At 41.0% G+C, this 27,244-nt stretch overlaps 1 protein-coding gene across 1 annotated transcript in view; it reads right to left on the bottom strand.

Annotated features, from left to right (window-relative positions):
* Window positions 1-7,167: 7,167 nt before the first annotated feature.
* The window catches only part of LMNB1 (lamin B1), a 67,234-nt gene continuing 47,157 nt past the window's right edge, over window positions 7,168-27,244 (bottom strand). Inside the window, exons 6-11 of the mRNA XM_029218100.1 lie at window positions 23,230-23,450; window positions 21,945-22,170; window positions 19,990-20,094; window positions 16,903-17,022; window positions 11,528-11,635; window positions 7,168-7,958 (exon numbers count right to left, since the gene is read on the bottom strand). Coding sequence (XP_029073933.1) covers window positions 7,917-7,958; window positions 11,528-11,635; window positions 16,903-17,022; window positions 19,990-20,094; window positions 21,945-22,170; window positions 23,230-23,450 — 822 coding nt within the window. The 3' untranslated portion in view covers window positions 7,168-7,916. The remainder of the gene's footprint in view (window positions 7,959-11,527; window positions 11,636-16,902; window positions 17,023-19,989; window positions 20,095-21,944; window positions 22,171-23,229; window positions 23,451-27,244) is intronic.

The following is a 27,244-nucleotide window of genomic DNA, read 5'->3' as shown; positions in this document are numbered from 1 at the left end:
CTCAGTGTTGCACTTGCCCGTGCCTAGTACACAGCATGGCACTTGGTAAGTGCTGAATAAATGTGTGTTGAAATTAATATTTATTCATGAGATGAATAAAATGTGGCGCTTCCGGTATTCTCAATGGCTTTCCTTGTTTAACCACTCAATTGACCAGAAGTGTTAGCTCTAACACCGTCTTCACTTGTAGACTTACGTACACTAAGAACAATGAACAACCTGCCATTTCAAAACCAAAGTCTCACCTTACCTCCCAATTCCCCTAATCAAAATATTTGAAGTAATCATTAGTTTTAAATTCCTATGTATTTTAAACCTACCATATTGGTATGATCTTTCTACGTGCTCTAATATAATTCTCCCATCAACTCTCTAATAGGACTTTTTTCTTTTAATCTTAATTTACAGACAAGGAAACTGAGAAGCAGGAATGTTAGCTTTTTCAGGATCACACCGTTAAGTGCCAGCAACTTAGTGTCACTAATGCCGCTCCTATCAGGGGTTTTCCATTCAGAGTTAGTTCAAAGGCAGAAACAATGCTGTTCTTTCTTCTACTTATAGCCTGTCTGTGGAGAAGGACCATCCATGTGGGAAAGTACAAATTTGGGACATAACCCATGACTACACTTGGCATGTTTTAAATAAGAGTTAATTCTCTATCATTAAAAAAAATTTTTTTTTACCTCCTTTGCAATCAGAGCTGAATCACAGTGCTAGTAATTCCGGTCATTCACAGCCCCTACTGCCCACTAGGATAAATAGGGTGTGCGGTGCACACTCTCTGGGCCACTTTCAACAACTCCCAGATCTGTCACTAACATGTTGCTTCCCTGAGGCCCAGCCTGCTTTCAACTACTCATTAAGCCCTGTACCACCCCTGCTTAGCTTACCTAACAGTGACCCCACAGGAGACTTTAAACCAGAACAATTAATCAGCTCCCTGATGTCAGGAAAAACACATCTTAAAACGTAGCCAGTTCAGGAAAGGGCAGTCCACCCAGGCTGTAACCTGCCATTTCATCGGAGAGGGTAAATGCAGTGCAGAGTAAGGAAGACAGAATGAGCACAAGCTTGAGCTCTGGAAAAAAAGCAGAATGCCCCGTCCACTCCTGACTAAGGCACATCAGCTAACCTACATGAAAGCATTTTTTAAACAGCAGCATGCAAGTAATATTTATTTACCTTGACATTCATTTGAAGAACATCACAAACAACAGAGATTTAAAATGGGGATTTGGGAGTCACCTGACAGTTGGAATTGTTCCCATTCATTGTTGACAATGAGTAGTACCACTGTCAATGGTATACTAGCTATGTACATTATTTCCTAACAGCTGCCTGGGACAGTAGAATAGGCAGAGCTGTTGAAGTTGGTAGCCTGGGGAATCCCCTGGCGGTCCAGTGGTTAAGACTCAGCGCTTCCACTGCAGGGGGCTCGGGTTCGATCCCTAATGGGGGAACTAGGATCCCACAAGCCGAGCAGACAAAAAAAAAAAAAAAAGATGGTGGTGGCCTGGGCAATCAGACTGAGTTCCCAAGAAAACCACAGGATCTCTCATCTTGGTATTCCGGCTGCTGGCAAGGCAATGCCTGGCAAAACTAAATCCCCCAGTGAACGGTCATTGAAGGAATGAATGAATGAATGACTTAGCCTCTGGGCAAGTTGACCCATCTGCAAAACAAGGATAACACTACTTGCCCAGTGTGGTACTACGAGCTTCAAGTGAGTTAATGTTTGGGGGACAACCCTGAGCAGAGTGCCTGGCTGTGTGAACATTCAACAAACGTCTAATCCTTTCACTTTCTCCCTCCTTCCTCTTTATGGGTCTTTCCTCCTCCCGTATGAGATTGAAACTATTCCATGTGTAAGCAAGAGACCAACATGTGATATTCTGTGCCCCCCACACAGTGCGAGAGCAGCATTGCACATCCAGGACCCTGCCCCTGCCCATTCCTCTTGGTTGGGTTCCCAAAGTTCCCCAGGTGCCCGACACAACTAAAGGCCCTGCTTCAGGTTCCTACAGGAGTTTCTGGTATGAGGCACCCTGAGTCATCCCCCCTCTGATGCCCAAACCCTTCCTTCTCCACAAAAGGATCCCACCCAGATTTGTAAACATAAGCACTGAGTCCTGGTGACCCCACGGCCACACCTCTCAGAGTTCAGTCCAGGCTATTTCTTTCATGACGTAGAATAATGAAAACTAGGCAACAGGCGCTCAGTGAATGTTTTCAGCTCGTTTTTCCGAAGTTCAAACTTCCTAACAACTTTTCTCTTAGCAGGACAAAAACTTAAGAGAAATGGGCACCTGGGAAAATGGTTCAGAGGAAAATTCTGGCCCTAGAAAGAGCTTGGGTTCAGCCCTCTTGACACAGGTTGGAAGGCAGCATAACAAAGGAGTGGGGAGCTGGCAGCGAAGAGCGAGGCTGGGTCACGATCCCAGGCTTCAGAAGAGAATAGACTAGCTGCCAGGGCCTAGGTCAAAAAGCAGTGCTTGTTAAAGGCGGGGGTGGGCTGGGAGGCTCCCTGGCTCACAAATAGAGAATGGAGAGAGAACGAGAAAGATGAGGGGAACAAGTGACCTGGGACTCAGAGTTTGGAAACCACAACAATGATCTAAGATCATTGTCTCTAAGACTGCTCTTGGCCACTAAGCTAGAAAGCCGGTTTCTGCCGGAGTGAGACCTGCTATCTGGAGACATGTCCCTCTGGTGTGGTCACACAATGGACACTTAGCTAACACTCGCAGCTAACTTACATCATAGGACACAGGATTATATGGAGGGGGTTATGGAAATACCCAAGCGTATTTAACAGGCCAAACCAGACAGTCTGAAAATAATTATCCACATTGAGTCACAAAGCGCTGAAGAAAAACAAAGACTAGGGAAGGTACGCGCCCCCAACTATTACAGCTGTATGGGGAGGTCTGCCGTAAGCCAGATGCATGAAGAAAGTCAGAAAGCTGGCAGACCAGACGCTAGTGGCAAAGGGCATTAGGGCACACAAGCTGCGGGAAAGAAGGCTTAAAAGGCAGGTGAGGATGATGTTTTAAACCACAGAAATAAACACCAATATCAAGAAAATGGTATACAAAATGCAGAGAAATCATTAAGGTACACAGACTGGGGCACTCACATAATAAATCCGCATGAATATGTGTTTTATTGTTATAAGTAATTAAACTACTGAACAAGCTGTCTCCTTAAACTGAGAGGTGCATTTTGTCTCTTGAGAAACATCAGCAGAAGACAGGATTTACTGTGCTGTTAAAGTAAAGGAAAAATACGTATCACGAAAGCGAGGATAGGAGGTAGGGAGTGAGGTGATTCCCCCGCTGTCGGGTGCATGTCTCCAGGGCAAACTGGCTCCCAGGGGACTTCTGTGATTGTCCTCGGCCCGCACTCTAACCTTCCAAAACAGCAAAGCCGCATCCACTCCCAGTCCTGTCTGCATTAATTCACTGTTCTTCCCATTCAACATGTTAATGTGAAGCTCCCTCTCCAACTTGAACTGTGACCTCTGTGAGCTTTACATGTATTTTGCCTAAATATTTTCCTCATTCCCATCAACTTTGTTCTGAATGTTCCTTTAGTAAGGTAGACAAATGGCAGAAAAACCGAATCCTAAATACCACCTCTTTCAGTGCCTTTTTTTGGTAAGAAGGGAAGGAGTCAGTCCCAATTTCAGAATTCTGGGTTTTGCCCGGTAAATATCATGGAAATTCCAGAACCTTGCTTCAGGGGCTCAGAAGTTTGAACCCTAAGACTCATTCTCCTCTGGTGGTACCTCCTAAAATTCACACCCATGCCACTACTTCATGCAGTGGAACTAGAAAGACCTGCATTTTGTTCAGAAGCCAATGATCCAGAAGCGTGGATCAAAGCGTCTCTTCAATTTCTCACTTTGTGTTAAACATGTGATTTGGCCAGGAAAAGAAGGGGCATTCAAATAAATTTCTTTGTAATTTAAGATTTGGGGGCTTCCCTGGTGGCGCAGTGGTTGAGAGTCCGCCTGCCGATGCAAGGGTCACAGGTTCGTGCCCCGGTCCGGGAAGAACCCACATGCCGCGGAGCAGCTGGGCCCGTGAGCCATGGCCACTAAGCCTGCACGTCTGGAGCCTGTGCTCCGCAACGGGAGAGGCCACGGCAGTGAGAGGCCCACGTACCGCAAAAAAAAAAAAAAAAGATTTGGTAAAAGGGATGATGATGGGTAAGAAACTGAAACCCAAAGGAACATGATTTAGCATATCTGTATCTCTTAAAACTACACACATATGAAAATAAATGTGCATTTATTTGTATGTGTGTGTGATGGTGGAGTGAACTGGCCAAGATGACCCCTTCCTTCCACTATAAAACTGATAAACTAGAACTTATTTTTGTTTTAATCTAGGACTAAGCCTAAAAAAACAAGAAATGCCCAGGTGCCATAAGGAACAAAGAACTCAAAGTCTTAAGGAGAAGCCTCGGGGGCTGGACATGGGGACAGGAAACATGGCTTTAAGTCCATGCAAGGAAGAGGGCCCGGTGCACAAGGCACAGGACCATGCCATGCAGCCCACAGCCCAGGCAAGCAGAACACGGACCGCCTGCTGGCCCAGAGCAAAACCCAGCTCCTGCTGGGGCCGGGGGACTGCATGTGAAAGTCACCTGCAAGAACCAGCAAACACTCCGCACAACTGTCGTAGTGGACCTTCACCACCGCAAGGTGAGAAAACAGCAACAGAGGTCCAGACCACTATACCACCTCATCACTGGGGAGACAGCACAGGAAACCTCCAAGTTACTCTACAGCAAAACCCTGGGACAGGGACAACTCACAAAATAAACAGCCCTTACTGAAGATAAGTTCACAATCCTAAAAACCCCACGAGGAAGCAAACCACCAATAATTTTTCTGCAGCTGAGAGAAAAAAAATGGGCATACTCAAGAACACAGACTAGAGACTATAAAATAAATACGATGAAAATGACCTTTTTAAAAGATGACAACTATAGTTAAAAAAAAGAAAAAAATAGTTGAAAAGAGGACAGGCAAATTTTGAAAAAGAATCAAGCACAATTTCAGAAATGAAAAGTACAGTTAACGAAACTAGAAACTACAACAAATGGGATAAACAGATTAGACAGGGCTGAGAACATAATTAGTGAGATAAATACTAAGTTACTGAGAATACAGCACAAAGAAACCTAAAACATATGAAAGAGGATAGTTTCAATGTAAGGCTAAAAGAAATCCCAGAAGAGAAGAACAGCGAACAGGGATGAGCTGATATTCAACAAAATACGAACATCCAGAATTCTCTTAGTCAAAAACCCTGAGGTGAGAGCTGAGCAAGAGGAAAATCAATCTGTATCTAAACATAGTGGTGAAACTAGACCACTGCAGATGAAATAAGAGAGGAAAATTTCACGCTTGTTATGAAACAGTTCAATAATGCAGATACGCAGCCGTAGCCTCCACTGATGGGGAGAAGCACTTACTACAGAGAGGCAGCCGTTGAGCCTCTGCCTCCCAGATGCTCTGTGGGAACAGGTGTACGTGCAGCTCACTTTCAGAAAATTTCTATTTAGTGTAAAGTCTGTCAGCTTAAATCGACTCAACAATCTCCTGCCACATATTCAGAGGCACCCAGCTATGTATTAACTGAGTCCTGGGTTCTTACTCTAAATTTCACTAGAGTATATAATATTCCTCTGTATTAAAACTGCCTGGGCTTCCCTGGTGGCACAGTGGTAAAGAGTCTGCCTGACGATGCATGGGACACAGGTTTGTGCCCCGGTCCGGGAAGATCCCACATGCCGCGGAGCGGCTGGGCCCGTGAGCCATGGCCACTGAGCCTGCACATCCGGAGCCTGTGCTACGCAACGGGAGAGGCCACAACAGTGAGAGGCCCGCGTACCGCAAAAAAAAAAAAAAGAAAAAGAAAAACTGCCAAATTTTCTTAATGCTTAACTAATTAAAGTGATTCCTATAACCCAATTTATCTGGCAATAAAGTACCCAGAATGAATTTTGATGGCAAGAATCCTATCTTGTGGCAACACTTTTCACAAGCAAGTTGGGCCATACCCTGCACTGCCATTCTCATTCTGAAGATAAATCTGTGTGGAGAAGTTATCATTTTATCTGCTTCACCAGACAGAATTTCTAACCCAGCATTTATCTTGTGTCTCCGACGGCACAAGCGAATGCAGTAAATCTGCAGAGCACAGTAATTCTGGGACTTTGTGAGTTATTTTCAAGTGTAAGTTGCTAGTCTGTGCAGCTTACTGCAGGAATATTTTAAGAGAAAAGCAAACGCTGACTCTGGATTAGCTTCTGAATTGTTATCAACGGTTCATTCTAGGGATGGTTTGGATATTCTACTTTCTACAAGATGAACTAACTCACTTAGCTAAAGCAATCACAAGATAAACTCTCCAAATGCGTAAAAAATGACACTCTAGTTACCACCATACGTAACTACCCCACACAGCACACACATATTTTCTATCATTCATACTGTACTCCTTGTAATCAGTGTCTCTTCTGTGTTTCAAAAGACAGTAAAACTTGGGCTTCCCTGGTGGCACAGTCGTTGAGAGTCTGCCTGCTGATGCAGGGGACACGGGTTCGTGACCCAGTCCGGGAAGATCCCACGTACCACGGAGTGGCTGGGCCCGTGAGCCACGGCTCCTGAGCCTGCGTGTCCAGAGCCTGTGCTCCGCAACAGGAGAGGCCACAAGAGTGAGAGGCCCGCGTACCACAAAAAAAAAAAAAAAAAAAGACAGTAAAACTAGATTCCAGAAATATTATCTCCATTTTTTTCCTTTAAAAGGAGTGTCTTCCCCAATTTCTCCTACTGTCCCTAATGTTCCTAAATGGCTTTCTTAAAAGAGATTTTCAAAGGTCTTATTGTTAATAAGCTAAAAAATATAAAGCACTGAGCATGGTGTCTGGCTCCAAAAAATTAGCTATTATTATGGCTTTTATTAGTGCTATCATTAATGACAACAGAGTACTAAAAACAGGGGAGACCCCAAAATAGTTTGTGTGTTTATATTCCCCATTGTCAGAGCCTTAAAGAAAAATCTAGTTCAAACAAAAAGCCAAATTATTTTTATCAAAAGTAAAACTGAAACGCTTTTCTCCCCCAAAACAGTTCTAAAGTTAAAAGACAGCAGATTAATATTAAAAACAGCTTTTTATTTGTTAATGTCACATAAGAAATTTAAGCAAGTTACACTATCTTAAAAAACACAACTAATGCATTTTAGGAGAAACCCTTCCCTCCCCCCTCCCCCCTCCCCCCATTCCCCTTGTGAATTAAGAATCTAAGAGAAGAAGTAACCATAAAACAAAGTTTTGTGGAATCCTTCATCCAGAGTGCTTACATGATGATTAGGTTAATATTGCCTTCTTACAAAATTTCTCTTTTCTATTTAAAAAAAATTTTTGTAGGCGTGATTGTTTATTACAAAAAAATTCAGTACAAAAGTTCAATATATTGAAAAATGCTTTTCCCCTCCCTCACAGCACCGTTATATATAGCAGAGAATAATCAAGAGCAGATTGCTAATCTAGATGGAGCAATCTTCAAATTAAACCCGGACACACAGTGGTTTATTTACCCTCCCCTCCTCATAAAAAAAAAACCACACATACAAAAAAAATGTCAAAAAATTTGAGGGACCCTTTTCAAACAGTACACAGTTCAGTGTCAATTCACATCTTGCAACAAAGTGTATGGATATGATTTCTTTTACAAAACGTTCAGTGTCAAAAAAGGAAATTAAGGCCATCAGATTCGCAGCTTAAAAATTCACATAAAGGAAATATAAAAATATTCTGTGCTTCTGAGAAGGCTCTGCACTGCATGTAGGTAAGGATTACCATACTTCTTTATTTTGAGGAAGACAGTTGATGTGAGAAGTTTACATAATTGCACAGCTTCTATTGGAACCTCTTGGGGCTCCCTGATGAGGAAAACAGAAAAAAAAATTAGTGCTAAGAAAATGGATCACGGTATTTTAAAATAAGGCAGAGATACTACAAATTCATTATTACCTAACTTCAAATGGACGTTTATTACTTCTCACTTATCCTTTTTAACCTCCTCTTATGGACTTCTCCCCTAGAATACTCCAACAAATTCCAGAACAGTGATTCTCAACTCTAGCTGCACATTGAGATCCTGAGGAGTTCTTAAAACAAAATTCTGATCTAGGTCCCTAGATCAATTAAATGAGAATTTCTCATTTCGGACTTCCCTTGTGCCACAGTGGTGAAGAATCTGCCTGCCAATGCAGGGGACACAGGTTCAAGCCTTGGTCCGGGAAGATCCCACAGGCCACGGAGCAGCTAAGCCCGTGCGCCACAACTATTGAGCCTGAGCTCTAAAGCCCACAAGCCACAACTGCTGAGCCCGCATGACACAACTACTGAAGTCCTCGCACCTAGAGCCCATGCTCCACAACAAGAGAAGCCACTGCAATGAGAGGCCCGCACACCACAACAAAGAGCAGCCCCCACTCACTTTAACTAGAGAAAGCCCGCACACAGCAACAAAGACCCAATGCAGCCAAAAATAAATAAATAAACAAATTTTTTTTAAATAAATGAGAATTTCTCATTTAACTGGGGAACAGTATCTATTTATATGTAATTTTAAAGCTCCCTAAGAAATTCTAATAAGCAGCTGAAGTTGAAAATTCCTATTCAATAACATCCTTTGGTAACTTAGGAAACAGGAGCTCAGTGGACAGCATTCTGAACAACCACATCAGGAAATATGGCTTGCTGGATCCTCAGCTTTCATATCCTGAAGCATGTGCATTGGGTTCGTCTTCAAATGTGAAGCCAAAACGGCTCCCTCTATCCATTTCTTTATCCCTCACTAATTCCTTAAAATCTCACAACATGACTGTGAAACACCACTTGACTACTGAAATTGGTTTCTTGAAGGTCAACCAGAAAGACTTCTAATCAACTCGAAAGGCCACTGGATTCATTCTCTAATATGAAGTCAAAATAGTTGATCCGTCCTTCCATCTTCCCTCTTTTGAACTTCTTTTTTTTTTTTTTTTTTTTTTTTTTGCGGTAGGCGGGCCTCTCACTGTTGTGGCCTCTCCCGTTGCAGAGCACAGGCTCCAGACGCGCAGGCCCAGCAGCCATGGCTCACAGGCCTAGCCACTCCGCGGCATGTGGGATCTTCCCAGACCGGGTCACGAACCCGTGTCCCCTGCGTCGGCAGGTGGACTCTCAACCACTGCGCCAACAGGGAAGTCCCCTCTTTTGAACTTTTATATCATTATTTCTTCTGATCACAAAAGCTAAAAACCTCGCACATCTTTGATTTTTTTTCTTCTCCCCCTCAAGTTCGGTCACTATGCCTTAATTAATGAATCTCCATTTGCATAGTCTCTCAGGGTGTCTGCAATCTCCCTTCTACAGTCATCCCTCTGATATTGTCTCAACTTCTCCTTGCTCCAAAGTGTGCAGAAGCTCCTTCCCTAGGCATTCCAGAGTATGCTGATTTAACACCAACCTCCCCACTTCACTTATCTCTCACTCACACCCTACAGACACAACTGGATGGACAGATATACTTGGTGCTCAAGTCTTGACATATACCCTGAGATGAATTAAAGATCATGATAAATTCTTTGCCACTCCTCCCATTATGAGGTGGAGACTATTTACCCTCCCCTGGAATTGAAGCTGGCCTATGACTTACTTTGACTAAGAGAATATGGGCTAAGAAATCTAATGCTTTCCGTATTCACTCTCTTGGAAGCCAGCTGCCATGCTGTAAAGAAGGTTGGGCTAAACAACCAAATGATAAGAAACCACATGGAAACAGACATGGAGAACATTCGAGCCCTAGCCAAGCTTCCAGCTGAACGCAACTGCATGACTGACTTCACTCTCCATCGGGTGGGAACAAATGAATTGCCCAGTGGAGCCCAGTCAAACCACAGAGTCATAGGAATTAAGAAATCAGTTTTAAGTCACTGAGTTTTAATTTAAGGTGGTCTCCTAATGTAGCAACAGATAATTCAAACAACCACAGAACACTACCATCTGCCTCCTAATACTCAAATAATTGCCCATCCTTCAAAATACTGGATAAGCCTATTTTCCAGAGATCTTCTCAACTGTTCTGGTGGCCTAAACAGCCTTCTCCAGCATCTGACCTGCTACAACTCATGCTCTGAACCACTAGCCTGGCACCCTGAGATATCTCTTATATTGTTATTTTACTTCCAGTCATTATAATGTTTCAAATAAGGGCAGAAAATGGATCTTGTACCTGTTTCTTGTTAAAGCCAAGTATAAAACACCTGTTCTTAAATATTCCTCCAAAATGTACGAGGAAGTATCCATGCCAAAAATTCATTCTACTATAACCTACCTCAAGTGGTTCTCAACTCTGGAGGCTGAACACATAAGAGAATGTTTATTTGGAGCAGGACTGGGGCTAATTAAGCAAAACAAACAGATTTATAAATCTGGAGACATGGTGACGACATCTTATAAGGATAAGGGTAGGAATTTTGATTAATGATAGACATGAACAGCTTGAGAATATAAATTGAAGGCTCATTACTTATTAATAATTCCAATTTAATTAATTAAAATCAAATTTGGAGTTTATTTCAAGGACTCTCAAAAGTCCAAGCATCAGCTAAAATCTATCTTGCAATTAAATGATTAAAAACTTAAGACAGCAAGAATTTTACTTCACACTGAAGCTGAACATTACTCTTTTTTTTAATCAGGTAATGATTTTTTTTTTATTTAATTTATGTATTTTTTGGCTGTGTTGGGTCTTTCTTGCTGCACATGGGCTTTCTCTAGTTGCAGCGAGCAGGGGCTACTCTTGGTTGCGGTGCACGGGCTCCTTATTGCGGTGGCTTCTCCTATTGCAGAGCACAGGCTCTAGGCACGTGGCCTTCAGTAGTTGCAGCGCGCGGGCTCAGTAGTTGTGGCTGGCGGGCTCTAGAGCACAGGCTCAGTAGTTGTGGCTCACAGGCTTAGTTGCTCTGCAGCATGTGGGATCTTCCCCAACCAGGGCTCGAACCCGTGTCCCCGGCATTGGCAGGCGGATTCTTAACCACTGCGCCACCAGGGAAGTCCCTACTCTTTGTTTCTTTTGAGTTTATATGCAGATACCTGCTCCAATTTAGTCATCTAAACTCAATCAAAGAACCCTTCAATAAATAATTTTTAGCATGCATTCCAATCCATATATACTTATTTAAGTGGCATACATGCCCTACCATAACATATTACATACATTATAAAACAAAAGACAAAACTGAAATTTGATATGAGAAATAATTTTTAAAAAAGAAGTGCAAACGTTTTCTTCCAGTACCCAAATGTACTGTATCTTGAAGATCCCCTCAGGAAAAACAAACCCCACTTGGTAGATCACTGACTTAGTTCATCAAGTAATAGGGAAAAAACAAGCTCCACTACTGGTTTTGGTTTTCATGTAATTCTGTTAATAAAATTTAAAAGACATATATTAAAGTAATACCTGCTGGTGGAAAAGTTCTTCCTCGACAGCCACTTCAGCTGTTTCTTCCTCCTCCTCCTCCTCTTCAGGTATGGTTGTTTTGAAGACTGTACTTCTTTGAGCAACCTCCTAAACACAAGAGTTTGATTTAAGTTAAAACACTGTACTTTGGGACTTCCCTGGTGGTGCAGTAGTTAAGAATCCACCTGCCAATGCGGGGGACACGGGTTCGATCCTTGTCCCGGAAGATCCCACATGCCGTGGAGCAACTAAGCCTGTGCGCCACAACAAGGGAAGCCACCACAATGAGAAGCCCGCGCACTGCAACGAAGAGTAGCCCCCGCTCACCACAACTCGAGGAAGCCGGTGCGCAGCAACAAAGACCGACGCAGCCAAAAATAAAAAATTAATTAATTAAAAAAAAACCCACTATACTTAAAAATCACAAAGACTGTGGGAGGACGACATCTTTTCGTTGCGTAAATTTAAGAAACAGCATTCCTACGTCAGGGACTTTTTTTTTTTTTTTTTAAAGTGGCTCATCAATAGCTTCAGCTACTGAACAGAAATTTTTGCATAATTAGTAGCAGTTCTTAGATTTTCAATATTCCCTGCAGGGGAGCTACTGGTATCCAATTTGAAATACCTGCTGAGAAGTTTCCACTGCTTTTTATCCCATTCTGTTACTAAGAATTCTGTAAATGATTTGGCACACTAAATTCTTTATAACACTCAACATGAATTCAGCTTAAAGATCTTGGCTCCTAGCAAAGAGAAGGTGCTAAATAAATGCTGAATAAAATGAAGTCAGAGTCTAACTGCTGTGCTCTCAGGGACCTCGGTGGCAAGAGGACCACCTGATGAGTGAGATGAAAAGGACAAACTTTCATTCCTTCAGCAGCTAGTTCCTCTTGAATGAAACAGAATCAAGACACAGGAACACTATTTACTAATAACATACCAGTGAAGTTCCAATGTACTCTTTACAAAAAAACAGATCTCCTATTATTCACTGGAGGCATAACAGAAAGTAACCATTTCCATTTTCTACTGAAAGGCGCAAATACAAATGACTATCCTGTAGAGAATGCTGACTTGCACAAATGCAGCAGTGTTTCTGTTTAAGCACAAGGCTAACCTGATGATCTAGCAGCAAGTAAATGAGTGTGTCCTAGAGTGCTGCAGAACGTCTAATTTTACTCTGTACCATGCATGTCCTAAGGTTACTCAAGAAAGATAACTCCAGATGAAGACACTAAAATCACGTCAGTAAAAGCTTACCTGAAATTTAACACAGACCAGCTAGTTTAAAATGGCACAGGAAGAAAACCAGAGAACAGTGACAGAGAAATGAGAGTTCTATTTACAACATATCCACATATATATTTTATAAATGAAGTAAGGTAGTACAGTAGTATTTTGTAGGGAATTTTGATTATTGTTGCACGGCCGAGGAAGATAGACCATTTTGAGTCTGAATTAGCCAGAAACTTCAATTCTGTGAGATCAGTCCATGTTTATACACACAAATAGTCTTTTCACAAATAACACTTGCTTTAACCAAATTAGTACTAATAAAAAAGCATGTGAATCCTTAGATCAATTACAACTCTTTGAACTAAGATATCCACTGGGGGATGATGGCATACAAAACAGAAAAAAGATTCCCAAAAAGTTTTCAGAGTACCTAGCTTCCCTCAACTCATCTTAAAATGAGGAAAGAAAAGTCAAATAAAATCTGTTATAGAATTCTCACATTTCAGCTTCTAGCAACTCATGACAGTGTATATACATCCCATATGGAAACACCGGCTCTTAGAGCTTGTGATGAAACACCAGACTATGAGCCTCAAATGAGAAGCTTAGAAAAGAGCAACTTGCCCAACTTCATTAATTATGAATTACTTCAGCATAACTGCCTTTAATGTAAGCCTGCTGTTAAGTACTTTTCATTTGACAACATTTAAAAATCAGTTAATTTAATGCAGAAAGCCTGTATGGAATATAAGTGAGCTAAATAAATATGTTGACAAAATTAAATAGAAAAATAATAAAACAAATTTAGAACCAAAAGTTGCTGGAAGGTTTAGGCCCAGGAAATTATTAGTCAAGGTGCTAAAAGACAAATGTCTTTACCAAAAAAATTCCTCTCAGCAAGACACCCAACCCTATCAAGTGCCCTGAAAGGCACCCAAAAATGGTCTCTATCAACATGCCATGGGTCTGCCTGGGTAAAGCCCTGGGCACATAAAGGTACACCCATCTCCCCAGCAGTGCTGCAGGGCCAGCTAGCGCCAGCTCACGTGCTGCTTCTTCAACTCCGTGCTCAGTCACAGTGTGTGGGTATCCTGAAATCACCACAGTTCAGCAAATACTAAAAATCAAGGCAGTTTTTGTTGATGAAGGAGCTGACTGTTAAACTAGAGCATCTCTGTATACATAAGTAATCATCGGCATATACAAAAATTTCAGTGATGTCTATATTCTAGAAGGTACACAGAGACTGCTTTATTTTTTATTTCCCTCATTAAAAAAACATTTTATTTCTCTATGGTGACATTTGCTGTTTTTCATCCCTAGGACCACCCCTCCCCGGCCATTTCTCAGTAAGAGCCCCCACTTTTACCTGGGTACCCTCTCTCCCATGGAGATGTGACATGTATGTCACAAGCTGAATGTGATCTAGCCATGGAGAAGGCTCAAGCTCTAACTCTGTTCTCTTGACTCCAGGAACTGGCTCAGAGGTGGGCACATGACCCAGGCTGGTACTACGAGAGCAAAGCCCAGACGAGGACCTGACTAGGCACAATGCTCTTGCCCACGAGAAGTAAACCTAGAATGATGCACCTGAGGAAGACACTCAGGGAACAGACAACAGAAAGATCCTTGGGGACACTGGGGGAGCCAATGGATCAAGTCCACTATCTCTGGATGGTTGGTTTTGTGAACTCATATATTCCCATTATTTTAAAGCCAGTTTAATTGGGTTTCCTGATATCTCCAATGTCTCAGCAAGAAAATATACGTAAAAAAATTACACTGACTTAAGCCAATTACCTACAATCTTACAGAAAAGTGGTTTTTATGATGGTAATTATGAATTATTATAAATATGGTCCGGGATCTATTAATAAACATGGTCTCACAAAATTAAATGAATAAATGCCAAAAGTACTTGCCTGACAATCACAGAAATAAGAACTGTATTCATAATACTTTCCTCATTTCTGACAGAGGTCACTTCATAGAGCCTAACAAGCAGAATGCAGAAGTTTATTAAAAGAACAGGAAAACCAACCAACCAAATAATCCATTATAGAGTTCAGTGGTTTGAATTATGAAGGGAAACCTGAGCTTCATTCAGCTTAATTGAAACATCACTGGTAATACTACCTCCAGACATATCCCATGTCATGGCATCTACTTTTTCACTTGTCGTATCTATTTTGTGCGCTTTTAAACCCGCTGCACTCCAAATATCCTCCTATAAGATCGTTTCTAACTTGGAACACATTTTCACACAGAAAAAGGTGGTGACTAGATTCCATGGTTCATGAAAACCTATTTCATCTACCATAGCCCCTATTTCATCTACCATAGCCCCTTAAAACCGTGCTTTTCAATCTGGGCAAATCGGCACTCGTAACACTGTTTTGAAAGAGACATGTATTCTGCCAATTTTAGATGTCGAAGGAACTACCGGCATAGGAGCTGCAGTAATTTCAGCACTTGGGCAGCAGCACCAGTGACGACTGGGAAGAATTCCAAAGTGCCGAAGGCAAAAAGCGAGCAGGGCTCCACACAGAGAACAGGAGGAGATCCAGCTCCTCGAAGTTTGTGAATTCCGGAAGGCATCTGTAAACGCCCACACCCTGAGAACCAGCAAGTATTTGGAGTGAACCGTACTGAAGTCTGCAGTGGAAAACATCAGGTGCCCTTCCATTTTCAGCCTCAGTCTGAGATAAGGGGCATTCTTCATTCAGCAGACAGTGAATCCTTACTAAGAGCAGTCTAAACGCCAGCAGATGTTTACAGCGAGGGATGGCTGGAAAGACGGCTGGGCAGAGGACTTCTCGTATGCAAACACCTCAGACCCCCAGAATGAATGTTATTAATTACACTTTATTTCTCTGAACTTAAATAAAGGTCCATGTTTGATCTTCCTAAAATTTTATCCAGTAATTTCTCATTAAGTGCCTATTATGTGCCAGGAAAAATCAGAACAGGTCCTTGCCCTTGACATGCTTATTACTCTAGTGAGAGAGGACAACGTGACAAGCTAGACAAAGTCTGTGCCTGGGCACTATGGGAGCAGAGAAGAAACCCCTAAGGGGATACTGTACTTTGACCTGAAACCACGCCATCCTTGAAGACACTTTCATCTCTTGGTATGTGTGCGTGGCTGGGGGAATTTGGGAGTGTCTTTATGTGACAGTGGGGGTAGGTAAGGTTCTTTGACAAGAGTTCTAGGACTGACGTGTTGAAAACATACACATCAAGCAAATGTACACTCCACAATCCTTAAACTCAGTTTCACGAGCATGTTGAAAGTCAGTAACAAGGTTAATAACCTAAGCATTTACCAGTGGCCAGAAACTATTCTGACCATTTCCCAAGGATTGTCTCATTTATATTATTCTCATTATATTATCTTATTTATATTAGTTATCTTGTTATTATTATCTCCATTTTAAAATGATAAAACTAAGAGAGGTGAAGGAACTTACCCAAAGTCACTGGGCAGTGAAGACAGAAACTGGACACAGACTGACTCTGGAACCTGTACTAACAATCATATTTCATTCCTAAAACCTGGAGTTAGCATCTCTTTCATTGACTCAGCAGCCTTGGTCTGATTTAAGCAATCAGTTACTTCACATTTAAATTTGATTTTTGAAAAGAAATCACACTTGCATGATGAACTCTCAGGTGAAACTGACACTGTGGTACGAACATAGAGAAGAGTCTGGTGGTTGCCAAGGGGGCAGGGGTTGGGGCAGGGATGGGAGTGGGAGGTTGGGATGAGCAGATGCGAACTATTATATATAAAACGGACAAACAACAAGGTCCTATTGCATAGCACAGGGAACTATATTCAATATCCTATGATAAACCATAATGGAAAAGTATTTTAAAAAAAGAATGTACACAGGAATTCCCTGGCAGGCCAGTGGTTAGGACTCCACATTCTCACTGCCAGTGGCCGGGTTCAATCCCTGGTTAGGGAACTAAGATCCCACAGGCTGCGTGGCGTGGCCAAAAAAAAAAAAAGTACATATATGTATAACTGAATCACTCTGCCATACAGCAGTAATTAACACAACATTGTAAGTCAACTATACTTCAATGAAGAAAAAAAAATTGACACTGTGGTGGTACCGATAAAATGACCATACCTCTCCCTGAGAATTTTTCAATATAACCTTCACATCTTCGCCAGTGCCCCAAGAGTTCTGGTTCTTCCAGATGAGGTCGGTGGGAGGACTGGCTGTGACACCGGCATTTGCAGCCCAGATCTAGAAAGAAAAAAGGAAATCATTCTACACAGAGCCCAGCTTTCCCACATGCCAATAACAACATAATGACGAGACTTTAACACCTTGTAAGAGGACTGATTCTAAAAGTTCCAGAACTATGGCCTAGCTTTAGACTTGCTATATTAACTAGCTGTATATCCCATAGAGCTTAGCTAGGCCTCAGCTTCCCAGTCTGATAAATAAAAATGTTGACACACGGGACTCTGAAGTGAAGTTGCCTAGATTCACATCCTAGCTCGCCTACATGCCAGCTCACCTTGAGCAAGCTACCTTACTTACCCTCCAATGGTACAGAAATGGTACTGATAATACACGGGACTGTTGTGAAGAAAAATGATTACCCACATGGAGGAGATGGCTGACTCAATGAATATAAGCTCTCACTGTTAGCATTCTGTTATTCTACGGGTTTCATGAGCCATCCCTTCTGTGTTAGAGCCTTCTACCCCTTCCAATGGTATCCTCCAGCTGCCTATAGCAGGAATTGAGGAGATGACCAACTTCTCTCAAAAGCTCTGCAGCAGACAGCCTATCTAGAATATTCTAATGGAAGGTGGTATATATCCAACCAGAGACAGTGTCATAATACCCCAGTGTCTGAGTCTGAATTCCGAAAAGAATTCAGGAAACAACCCATTATTCAGAAAATATGACTGCTACAGAAATAGGCAAAAGAAACAGAAAGATTTCCCTTTTCATAAGCAGGGAAATTCTGCAACATTTTTTATGTATTTACTGGCAGAAGAGCATTGGTAGAATAGAGAACACTTGAGAGTTAGAAAACCTGGTTTTGTATCGTGGACATAACACTACACCTCTACAAACCTCTATGTCCTCACTTGTAGGGACACTACTACCAGTCCTGATCTTTCTAAAAGACCATATGAAAAGAGACAGGAAAGTTTTGTACTCCATAAATTGTCTTGCAATATAAAGGGCCATACAATGGCAGAATGAAGACTGGAGATAGTATAAGCAGGTATTCTTTTAAATGCGGAGAAAACCTTATCAATTACTAATTAGGAGAGACCCCTTCCTCTTAAAGTGCTCACTTGAAGCTTCCAGATCTTCCATCACCATTATAAATGGAAAGGGGCAAGGAGCATTACTAGGATAAAACTGAAAAGAGAACTGGATCTGGGCTGACTTTCAAGTTATGTGGAATGTTAATCTAACCTCAAGCTATACTTTTCACTAGTCCATATGGAATCATACAGTTGGTTTAGTGTTTAATAATAATCGTAACACGTCAGTAACCTTACTGGGTAATTTAAACTAAAACTAATATGTCCTAGAGCTGTGTCGTTCAATATGGTAGCCATATGTGGCTTGTGAGCACTTGAAACATGGCTAGTCCCAACTGAGGTGTGCTGTAAGGGTATCTCGAAGTGTCAAGATTTAGTTTTTTTTTTTTTTTAAAAAAAAAGGGACTTCCCTGGTTGTCCAGTGGTTTAGACTCCACGCTCCCAAAACAGGGGGCCCAGGTTCGATCCCTGGTCAGGGAACTAGATCCCACATGCCGCAACTAAGATCCTGCATGCCACAACTAAAGATCCCACATGCTGCAACAAAGATCCTGTGGGCCGCAACTAAGACCCAGTGCAGCAAAATAAATAAATAAATAGATATTTTTTAAAGTGATCTAATAACTTTTATATTCATCAGATGTTGAAATGATATTTTAGATATATTGGGTTAAATTTAAGACATAGTTCTAAAGTTAATTTCACATCTTTCTTTTTCACTTGTTTTTAATGCGGCTACAAGAAAATTTAAAATTACATAGTAGTTCCCTTACTTCTGTTCTGGAGGGGGTTTTTTGCTTTTTTTGGTTTTTTTTTTTTGCGGTACACGGGCCTCTCACTGTTGTGGCCTCTCCCGTTGCGGAGCACAGGCTCCGGATGCGCAGGCTCAGCGGCCATGGCTCACGGGCGCAGCCGCTCCGCGGCATGTGGGATCCTCCCAGACCAAGGCACGAACCCGTGTACCCTGCATTGGCAGGTGGACTCTCAACCACTGCGCCACCAGGGAAGCTGGAGTTTTAAACTGATCTTTGCTATTGCCCTGCCTTGTACAATTTTACAGAAATATCACTTATGATTACCACATTCCAAAGAGCTTCTTAACACATTTATGCCAGCTACCAAAGGAAAAAAAAATGCCTTACATTTTTTTATGTGAAAATTGAGTTCTCCACTAGACCTATAGAATATATCTATCTATTTAGTCACTGAGGAACTGTATCCAGTGGAAAAAGCAGATGATTGGCAGAGTGGTTTTATACTTTTAAAGAGATAAAGGGCACGCTCAAATCTGAATCTTCTGAATTAAAAATGTCAGATTCTTTCCATCACATTATGCAGCTTCCGTAAGACACATAATAGGGCTGAGAAATTTCCTCTCATTACAATAATTACTAAAGAAAAGAAAAGATAGCGCGGTTAGGATATCTTTTCCAATTTTTACCCATTATTACAAAATCAGCATCTGATATTTTCACAATGTGGTGGCAAGTTCTATGAATACACTTTTTAAAAGAGAAGTTCTAACCTGTTTGAGCCTTTGATCTTAAACACTCAGTAAGGTGTGTATCAATCATAAAATCTTAAACATGTATTTAATATTTTTACAAAGGAATTGAAAAAAGGAGACAGTCACCTCAACTTCTTTAGGGGTGAAGGGGGGGTGTCAGCCGCTAATTTCTACTGGAGTAGAGAAAATAAAAATAATTCAAAGGTCACTTCTTTCACTTTTAATAGTCACTTACCACTCTCAATAACAAAGAATTTTAAAAATCTTTAATAGCACTTGTAATTCCCTAATAATGTCAAAAACATTTTAATGCCCATTTCTAAAATGCTTCTCTTTAAGCCAAAATGGTTTTAATTACTTTAACTATTGGTTAAGACAATGAAGTTAAATTAAATGATGACTAAATTAACTTACTGTAACAGTCTGGCCTGCCTTCAGCACATATCTTGAGGTATATTTGTAACTGACTGATGTGTCTCCAATTTTTCTGATCATCTCCCAGCCTCCCATTGGTTGATCCTATTGAAAGAACAAAATAAAACAAGGTCACTTCAAATATACAGAAAGTTATGGAATAATCAAATAAATCAATCCATAGGCAGTTAAACTAAGACCTTTATGACTGTCTTCCCATGGTTCATATTTTCCTACTATGAAAAGAAAACATGGTTTTGTCATTCAGAAAAACAAACTTTGACAATGCTGCAGTTTTAATTATTAAAGTGTTTAATTTTAAAGAGGACAAAACTGAAAGAAAAGGGATGTGAACCAAATTAAATGGTGATATTCAATGCTAGAACAGGTATATAATTTAAATTTACAACACAATCTAGCTTCATAGCCACCATTATAAACATCTAATTTTTGATTGCTTTAAGCTTTTAAAATATACACACATAAAGCCTGGAAAGAGAAGGAAGAAAATATGTCCTTTTTCTTCATCTGTACCACTTCTGCCCATATTTAACTCTTACCTTAAAGCATAAGGGGCTCAAAAATGTGTCAATGACATAATGAGCCAGTCCCAAGCACCGGCTATCAACCTAGCCCGTAGGCTGCCCAGAGCTGCCTGACTCTCCTGAGGAACGGTGCAGGGTATTAAAGCAATTAGCTGAATTAATTTATTTATATCCATCTCTAACTCAAAGACAGGAGTAAACAAGGCTGAGAGCCAGCTCCAGAATAGCTCCACAAAGCACAGCAATGCCTTTTGAAAAACAGCCAAACTACTACAATGGAGTAGCAGAGGCGACTCTGTTCTTTAGTTTCTGAAGTCGTGACTAAGAGGGCTTAGAACCTATGCTCTTCCATATCAGGACTGCTAAAGCTCCTTTGCCCATCCAAAGTATTTATTCATCCACATGCAAGATAGTTTCAATAGCTTTGGTGAGAAAAGGAGTGATTTTACAAACATTTTACAAATCCTGAACATGCTTCTGGAAGTGACATCCATCCCACTGCATCCTCACTACACCCCAGACCTGCCTTCCTCTGGCATCACCTGATACCCCTTCACGACCCCAGCTCAATGATGCCTAGCCAGGGTCTTCCCAAGACCTCCACTACTGAGCTCTCAAAAGCCCCAGCACAAAAGTTCAGAATTCCCTGCTATGAATATTTTTATTTATTTATTTATTTTTGCAGTACGCGGGCCTCTCACTGTTGTGGCCCCTCCCGTTGCGGAGCACAGGCTCCAGACGCGCAGGCTCAGCGGCCACAGCTCACGGGCCCAGCCGCTAGGCGGCATGTGGGATCTTCCCGGACTGGGGCACGAACCCGCGTCCCCTGCATCAGCAGGCGGACTCTGAACCACTGCGCCACCAGGGAAGCCCCTTGCTATGAATATTTTATGTTTACTTTTAAACAAATAATTTCAAGATAGGGCTTCATACTAGTCTTGATATAAATTAAATCAGTACTATTCATTCATTTATTTAGAGAGAAAAACACTCCCTACACGTGTCCGAGTCTGGGCTCGTATTTCCTTCCTTCCATAAAATTAACAGCTGGGAAAGAATATCTACCATCTATATCCATAATCTAACTTCTTCACAAATCTGGCTAGGCAGGACAGGGAATATTAATAATTCATCCTTAGGAAGGCCACGGTGACAAAATGACCAGGTGTGAAAAAGAGCCCTGGCTCTCTGAAGAAGAGCTAAAGAATAAAATCTTTAAACTACTAAGCGCACCATCCCTCTTCCTCCTCCTATTTAAATTTATACTACATTTCATGAATTTAGGTTAAAAAGGAGAAGGAAACTCTTATTCCACAAAGACTGAATCCAAATAAAGGCTGAGAAGTTATTACAATTGCAAGACACCAATCAGCAAAGCCACGCTGGACAAAAAGGGGCCTGTGTTTCCACCTGTTCGGAAGTGTTCTTCAAGCGGATAAATTTCCCATCAACATCTATCTCTTCAATGCAGACATTCCCAGTGGCTGAGGCAGAATGAGAGATGCTGACACTACTGCTGGCCTCGGATTCTTCCACGTCCACTCTCTTCCGCTTCCCTCTGGTTGTACGCACACTGCGACTCGAGGATGCGCGTGATACTGTCACACGGGAAGAAGGGCTCGGAGAGAGCTTCAATCTACATGGAGGAACAAAACATTCCAATTATGAAACACATATGCCCTTCCTTACCTTAAAAAAAAGGATATTAATATCCTGCACATGCATTACTAAAGCAAAACATTAATGACAATCTGTTAGACAAAGCCAACATACATTTTTTTTTTTTTTTGCAGTACGCAGGCCTCTCACTGTTGTGGCCTCTCCCGTTGCGGAGCACAGGCTCCAGATGCGCAGGCTCAGCGGCCATGGCTCACGGGCCCAGCCACTCCGCGGCATGTGGGATCTTCCCGGACCAGGGCACGAACCCGTGTCCCCTGCATCGGCAGGCGGACTGTCAACCACTGCACCACCAGGGAAGCCCCAACATACATCTTAACGAAGAGAAACTTATTTGTGCTACAATGCCCACTGTCATACTTTTTTTTCTTTTTAAAAAAGTATTATTTGAATGTTTTAGGTAGGAATAGACTATAACCATAATGCAGGAAGTTTGGAAAACCAGGGGGTGGGGAGATGAGGGGAGGACATTGGGGTGAACATGTCATCTACCACCACCCTACCACAACCCCTGTTACACTTAGTATACTTTCCTTAAGTTTTTCATACCTGCATTTTCTTTTTACAAAATTACAGTCACAATGTATACAATACTGAAATTAAATGGCTTTTATTCTAAATCAGACACTTTCCCTTTGGAACTTTTTTCTCAGAAAAGGTATAAAAGGATTAATACACTAACCAGATTTGAAAAATAAGTATAAAGTCTCTTTCAGCAAATCTGATATTTTGCAACATATTAAATTATCAAAACATTTTAAATCTCAAAGGAAAGACTCTATCCTGACAGAGTTCAGCATTTAAAATAATAAGACTGCTTGAACATCTTCTATTGGTGAGGTAAAAGTATGATCTATTACTACCTATCTCTACAGCTAGGTATTAAAAGAAACGAGAAAATATTTAAAGTTGCCTTAATTGTTAAAAAAAAAACCAAAAACCTATTTACTTTTCTTTAAATAGAAAGGGTGGGGGCAAAAAGCAGACTATGAGGTAGGGTAACAACTAAGTTACTCACCTCTCTTCTTCGCCTTCTAAGAGCTTCCTGTATGCACTGATTTCCATGTCCAGGGCTAACTTTACATCAAGAAGTTGTTCGTAATCGTTCAGCTGTTGTTGCATCTGATCCCATATTTCCGCCATCTCTCTCTCTTTGTCAGACAGCAGGCGGCGAGAGTTGTCTCTTTCTTTAGCAAGCAAGTCCTCCAACTCTTGAATCCTCTCCAAACATGCTCTAGACTTAAGATTCAAGGGAACACATTTACTTTCTAGGAACATTCCAACAGTAGCACAAGGCAGCTATTCTAAACTATTTCCTGGACTGGAACAAATCCAATCTCTGACACCAGAATCCAAGAAAATTTTTATTTTAAGAAATTAAAAACCAAAAATTTCTCCAATACAAAATACAGCCCTCAGGAAAGTTTTATCTTATAAAAAGGCTAGAAAAAGATATATTCCTCAAATGTGTCATAAATGTACATATAATTTTTCTTTACTTGACCAAATAAAATTGTAAGCTGTGGTTTTAGTAACAGTCAACTCTGGCTACCCTACAAACCATTGAGCTCAAAAGAATAAAGTAACAAAAGTAAAGAATTAAAAGACAGAAAACTCATTGACAAAAGAAACCTAGTATCTTTTGGAGAAATGCTGGAACTGTTCAGAAACTGAAGAAAAGTGATTCCAGTTACCACTTTAGAACTGTTGTTCTTTCCCACGCTCAATCAGCATGCAAAGACTATATGATATATGGTAGTCTGGAAATATTATTGTAAACATAGAAACTTCATATTTGGTATTAAAAAAATGAAAAATCACACATCCTATACCAGAAGGTTCATCTTAGAAACCCTGTGGTTCACTAGGTAATTATTCATCTGTATTTCTCCAAGACAGAATTCATCTCCATAACCTCAGAAAATAACAAAGGTAAACAACTCAGAAAGACTGATGTATAGCTTAGGCCCTTAAATCACAAGTACCTGCGCATCAAAGCAGGAGAGAAAGGGCACATACTGTGCAAAAGTTAAATCTAGAAGGCTAAAGATAAAAAAGAGCTCTATGTTATGCAGAAACACTACACTCCAGGTTAGTGAATTTATTTCTCACAGGGGTACAGGTTAAAAAATCTGAAATTATTTTGCATGTATACTGGGGCTGGATAAATAAGTAAATGGGATGGCAGAAACCAGGTTTCTTACTCTCAGAGAGCAGTTACAGGTAAGCAAGGAAGGAAGCCTAAAGTGAACCCAGTGGTACAGGGTTAAAGTCAGAGACATATGTATAAACTCTTGGTTACCTTAATATAAACACAAGTGGACAGAGATACAATTACAGATAAATGTGTAAACATGGGTTAGCATATACACATTTATTACCTAGCTCTGCCCACAAGCAGGCCTAGAAGCAATGACACCCCAATACCAATGAGCATACTCAGTGCCCAGAGCTTAATTCTAGATGCCACTCTCCAATAAAAAGAACCAGGGCTATTTGCAGAAATAGCTGATTCTAGTGCTGGGGCAGGGAAAATACAAGATGGGCCTAGAGCATCTTATAGAACCAGAAAGTAAAGAAGTGCTCAAAAAAAGGGGGAACATGGTAGCCAATCTGACAGAACTCCTTATAGCCAAAGCTAGAACAATCTGAGCCAGTAAAACAATGTAGTATTCGATATTATACTAAAAAACATTTTATAAAAACATTTCCATGAGTCCATACTGATATAAACAAATGAATGAATAAATAAATATACAAATGGGGGAAAAAAAGATGAATCTTTACGAAAGAATTCCATTTAATAAAGGTAAATACTTTCTTCAGGATGTGGAGCTAAATTCATGCCCTTTACCCTTGAGAGTGGGATGGACTTAGTGACTTGCTTCCCAAGAACAGAGTATGGAAAGGCAAAAATAGTAACTTAACAGTGGAGAAACCTGGCAAACACTGTCTTAATCAATGATAAGGGTTAACATCACCAGTGACGTTGTGTGTATGTCACGTAATCCCTGATATGATGTAACAAGAAGGGCACTTAAAATCCATAACCCCAGGCTGATCATGAGAAAAGCACCAGACAAACTTAGATTGGGGGACAGTCTACAGGACACCTGGCCAGTTCTTCTCAAGACTTTCAAGGTCATGAAAAACAAAGAAAGCCTAAGAAACTGTCACAGACCAGAGGAGACTTACAGAGACCTGTGGTATCCTAAAAAACACAAAAAGTACAGTACAGCCTAGAGTATAGTTGATAGTAATGTACCAATGTCAGTGTCTTAGTTTTGACAAATGAACCACAGTCACCTAAGATGCTAACAATGGGGGAAAAACTCAGGGAGGGAGATAAGGGAACTGTCTGTACCAGCTTTCTAACTTTTCTGTAAATCTACAATTATGCCAAAATAAAAAGGTTATTTAAAAAATTATCAACCAGGGACCTCCCTGGTGGCGCAGTGGTAAAAAAATCCACCTGCCAACACAGGGGACTTCGATCCCTGGTCGGGGAAGATCCCACATGCCACGGAGCAACTAAGCCCGTGCACCACAACTACTGAGCCTGTGCTCTAGAGCCCATGCACTACAACTACTGAAGCTGGTGCACCCTAGAACCCACGCGCCACAACTACTGAGCCCACGCGCCGCAACTACTGAGCCCACGTGCTGCAACTACTGAAGACAGCACGCTCTAGGGTCCTCATGCTGCAACTACTGAAGCCCACGTGCCTAGAAACCATGCTCGGCAACAAGAGAAGCCACCACGTTGGGAAGCCTGCACACTGCAATGAAGAGTAGCCACTGCTCACTGCAACTAGAGAAAGCCCATGCGCAGCAATGAAGACCCAACATAGCCAAAAATTTTTTAATTAAAAAAAAAAATCAACTAATCAATTTATTAAAATCCAGAGACATTCTATATCAGAAGCAGGCATTCATCTCAAGAGTGATACTAAACAAAATCCTGCCTCAGAGAATTTGCATTTAACTGCATTTGCAAAAAACCAGGCTATAAACTGAGAAATCCATTTTTTTCTCCCTCTCAGGCTTATGATTTTTTTTGGAGGAAGAAAATATAAGAAGTGTAAAATGTGTCCTCTTTGGGAACTCCCTGGCAGTCCAGTGGTTAGGATTCCTCACTTCCACTGCAGGGGGCACGGGTTCAATCCCTGGTCCGGGAACTAACATCCTGCAGACCACACGGTGTGGCCAAAAAAAATAAATAAAACGTCTCCTCTTCAATCAATCTCTTCACTTTTATCTCCCATGTGGGAGAAACAGATGGGCAACAAGGTGGAATCTAAAGGGACATAAATCACCCAAGATTCAGACTTAACTTCTGAGCCTCAATTTGTAAACACCAAAATGTCTCTATTTGGCCGCCTTTGATGTTATAGAGTTTTTTAAGAGGGAAAAATCACAATCTAGGTATAAGTAAGCTTTAAAATTACTCTGAGTCATTTTGTATTTTAAATAGAAATAGTTAAATGTAATTTAAATAGCTGCTCTACACCTGCTTTGTAGTGAAATACAAAGAACACAACATGAGAGAAGACCTAGATTCTTCTTCCTGATTCTGCCATTAACTGTAACATACCTCACTAAACTGGTATCCACATTAGGAAAATGAAGAGGTCTAACTAAACTATCCGTTAAGATTCTGCCTGTAACTCTACAGGCAGATAGAGTTAATATTTTACTAACTGGTTTCTAATGGTCTTGAGTTTTCTTTGTTTTAAAGTATGTAACATAATTGTACCAGTTTATTATGATCTAGCTGCAACAGAAGTTTCCAGAGTTCGGGTGTTAGAAAAACAAAAAGTAGAGTAATCTCAAAGTGCCACTGGAGACTCTTTTGCCACTCAAACAGTCTCTGACCAATCAATTAATTTGGCCAAAGTCAAACATCTAGATAGAAATGAAAGAGATGCTATAAGCAATGTATGAAACTCCTAATTCCAAAACATAACACTATCATATATATATATATATATCTTAAAAAATATTTTCTAAGTCAACATTTTTTTTTTTTTTTT

The sequence above is a fragment of the Monodon monoceros genome, unplaced genomic scaffold, assembly GCF_005190385.1.
Source record: "Monodon monoceros isolate NGI ecotype Baffin Bay Population unplaced genomic scaffold, NGI_Narwhal_1 Super_Scaffold_12, whole genome shotgun sequence".
Taxonomy (NCBI): Eukaryota; Metazoa; Chordata; class Mammalia; order Artiodactyla; family Monodontidae; genus Monodon; species Monodon monoceros.
The sequence above is the reverse complement of the archived record's forward strand: the minus strand, read 5'-3'. Positions and strand labels throughout refer to the sequence as shown.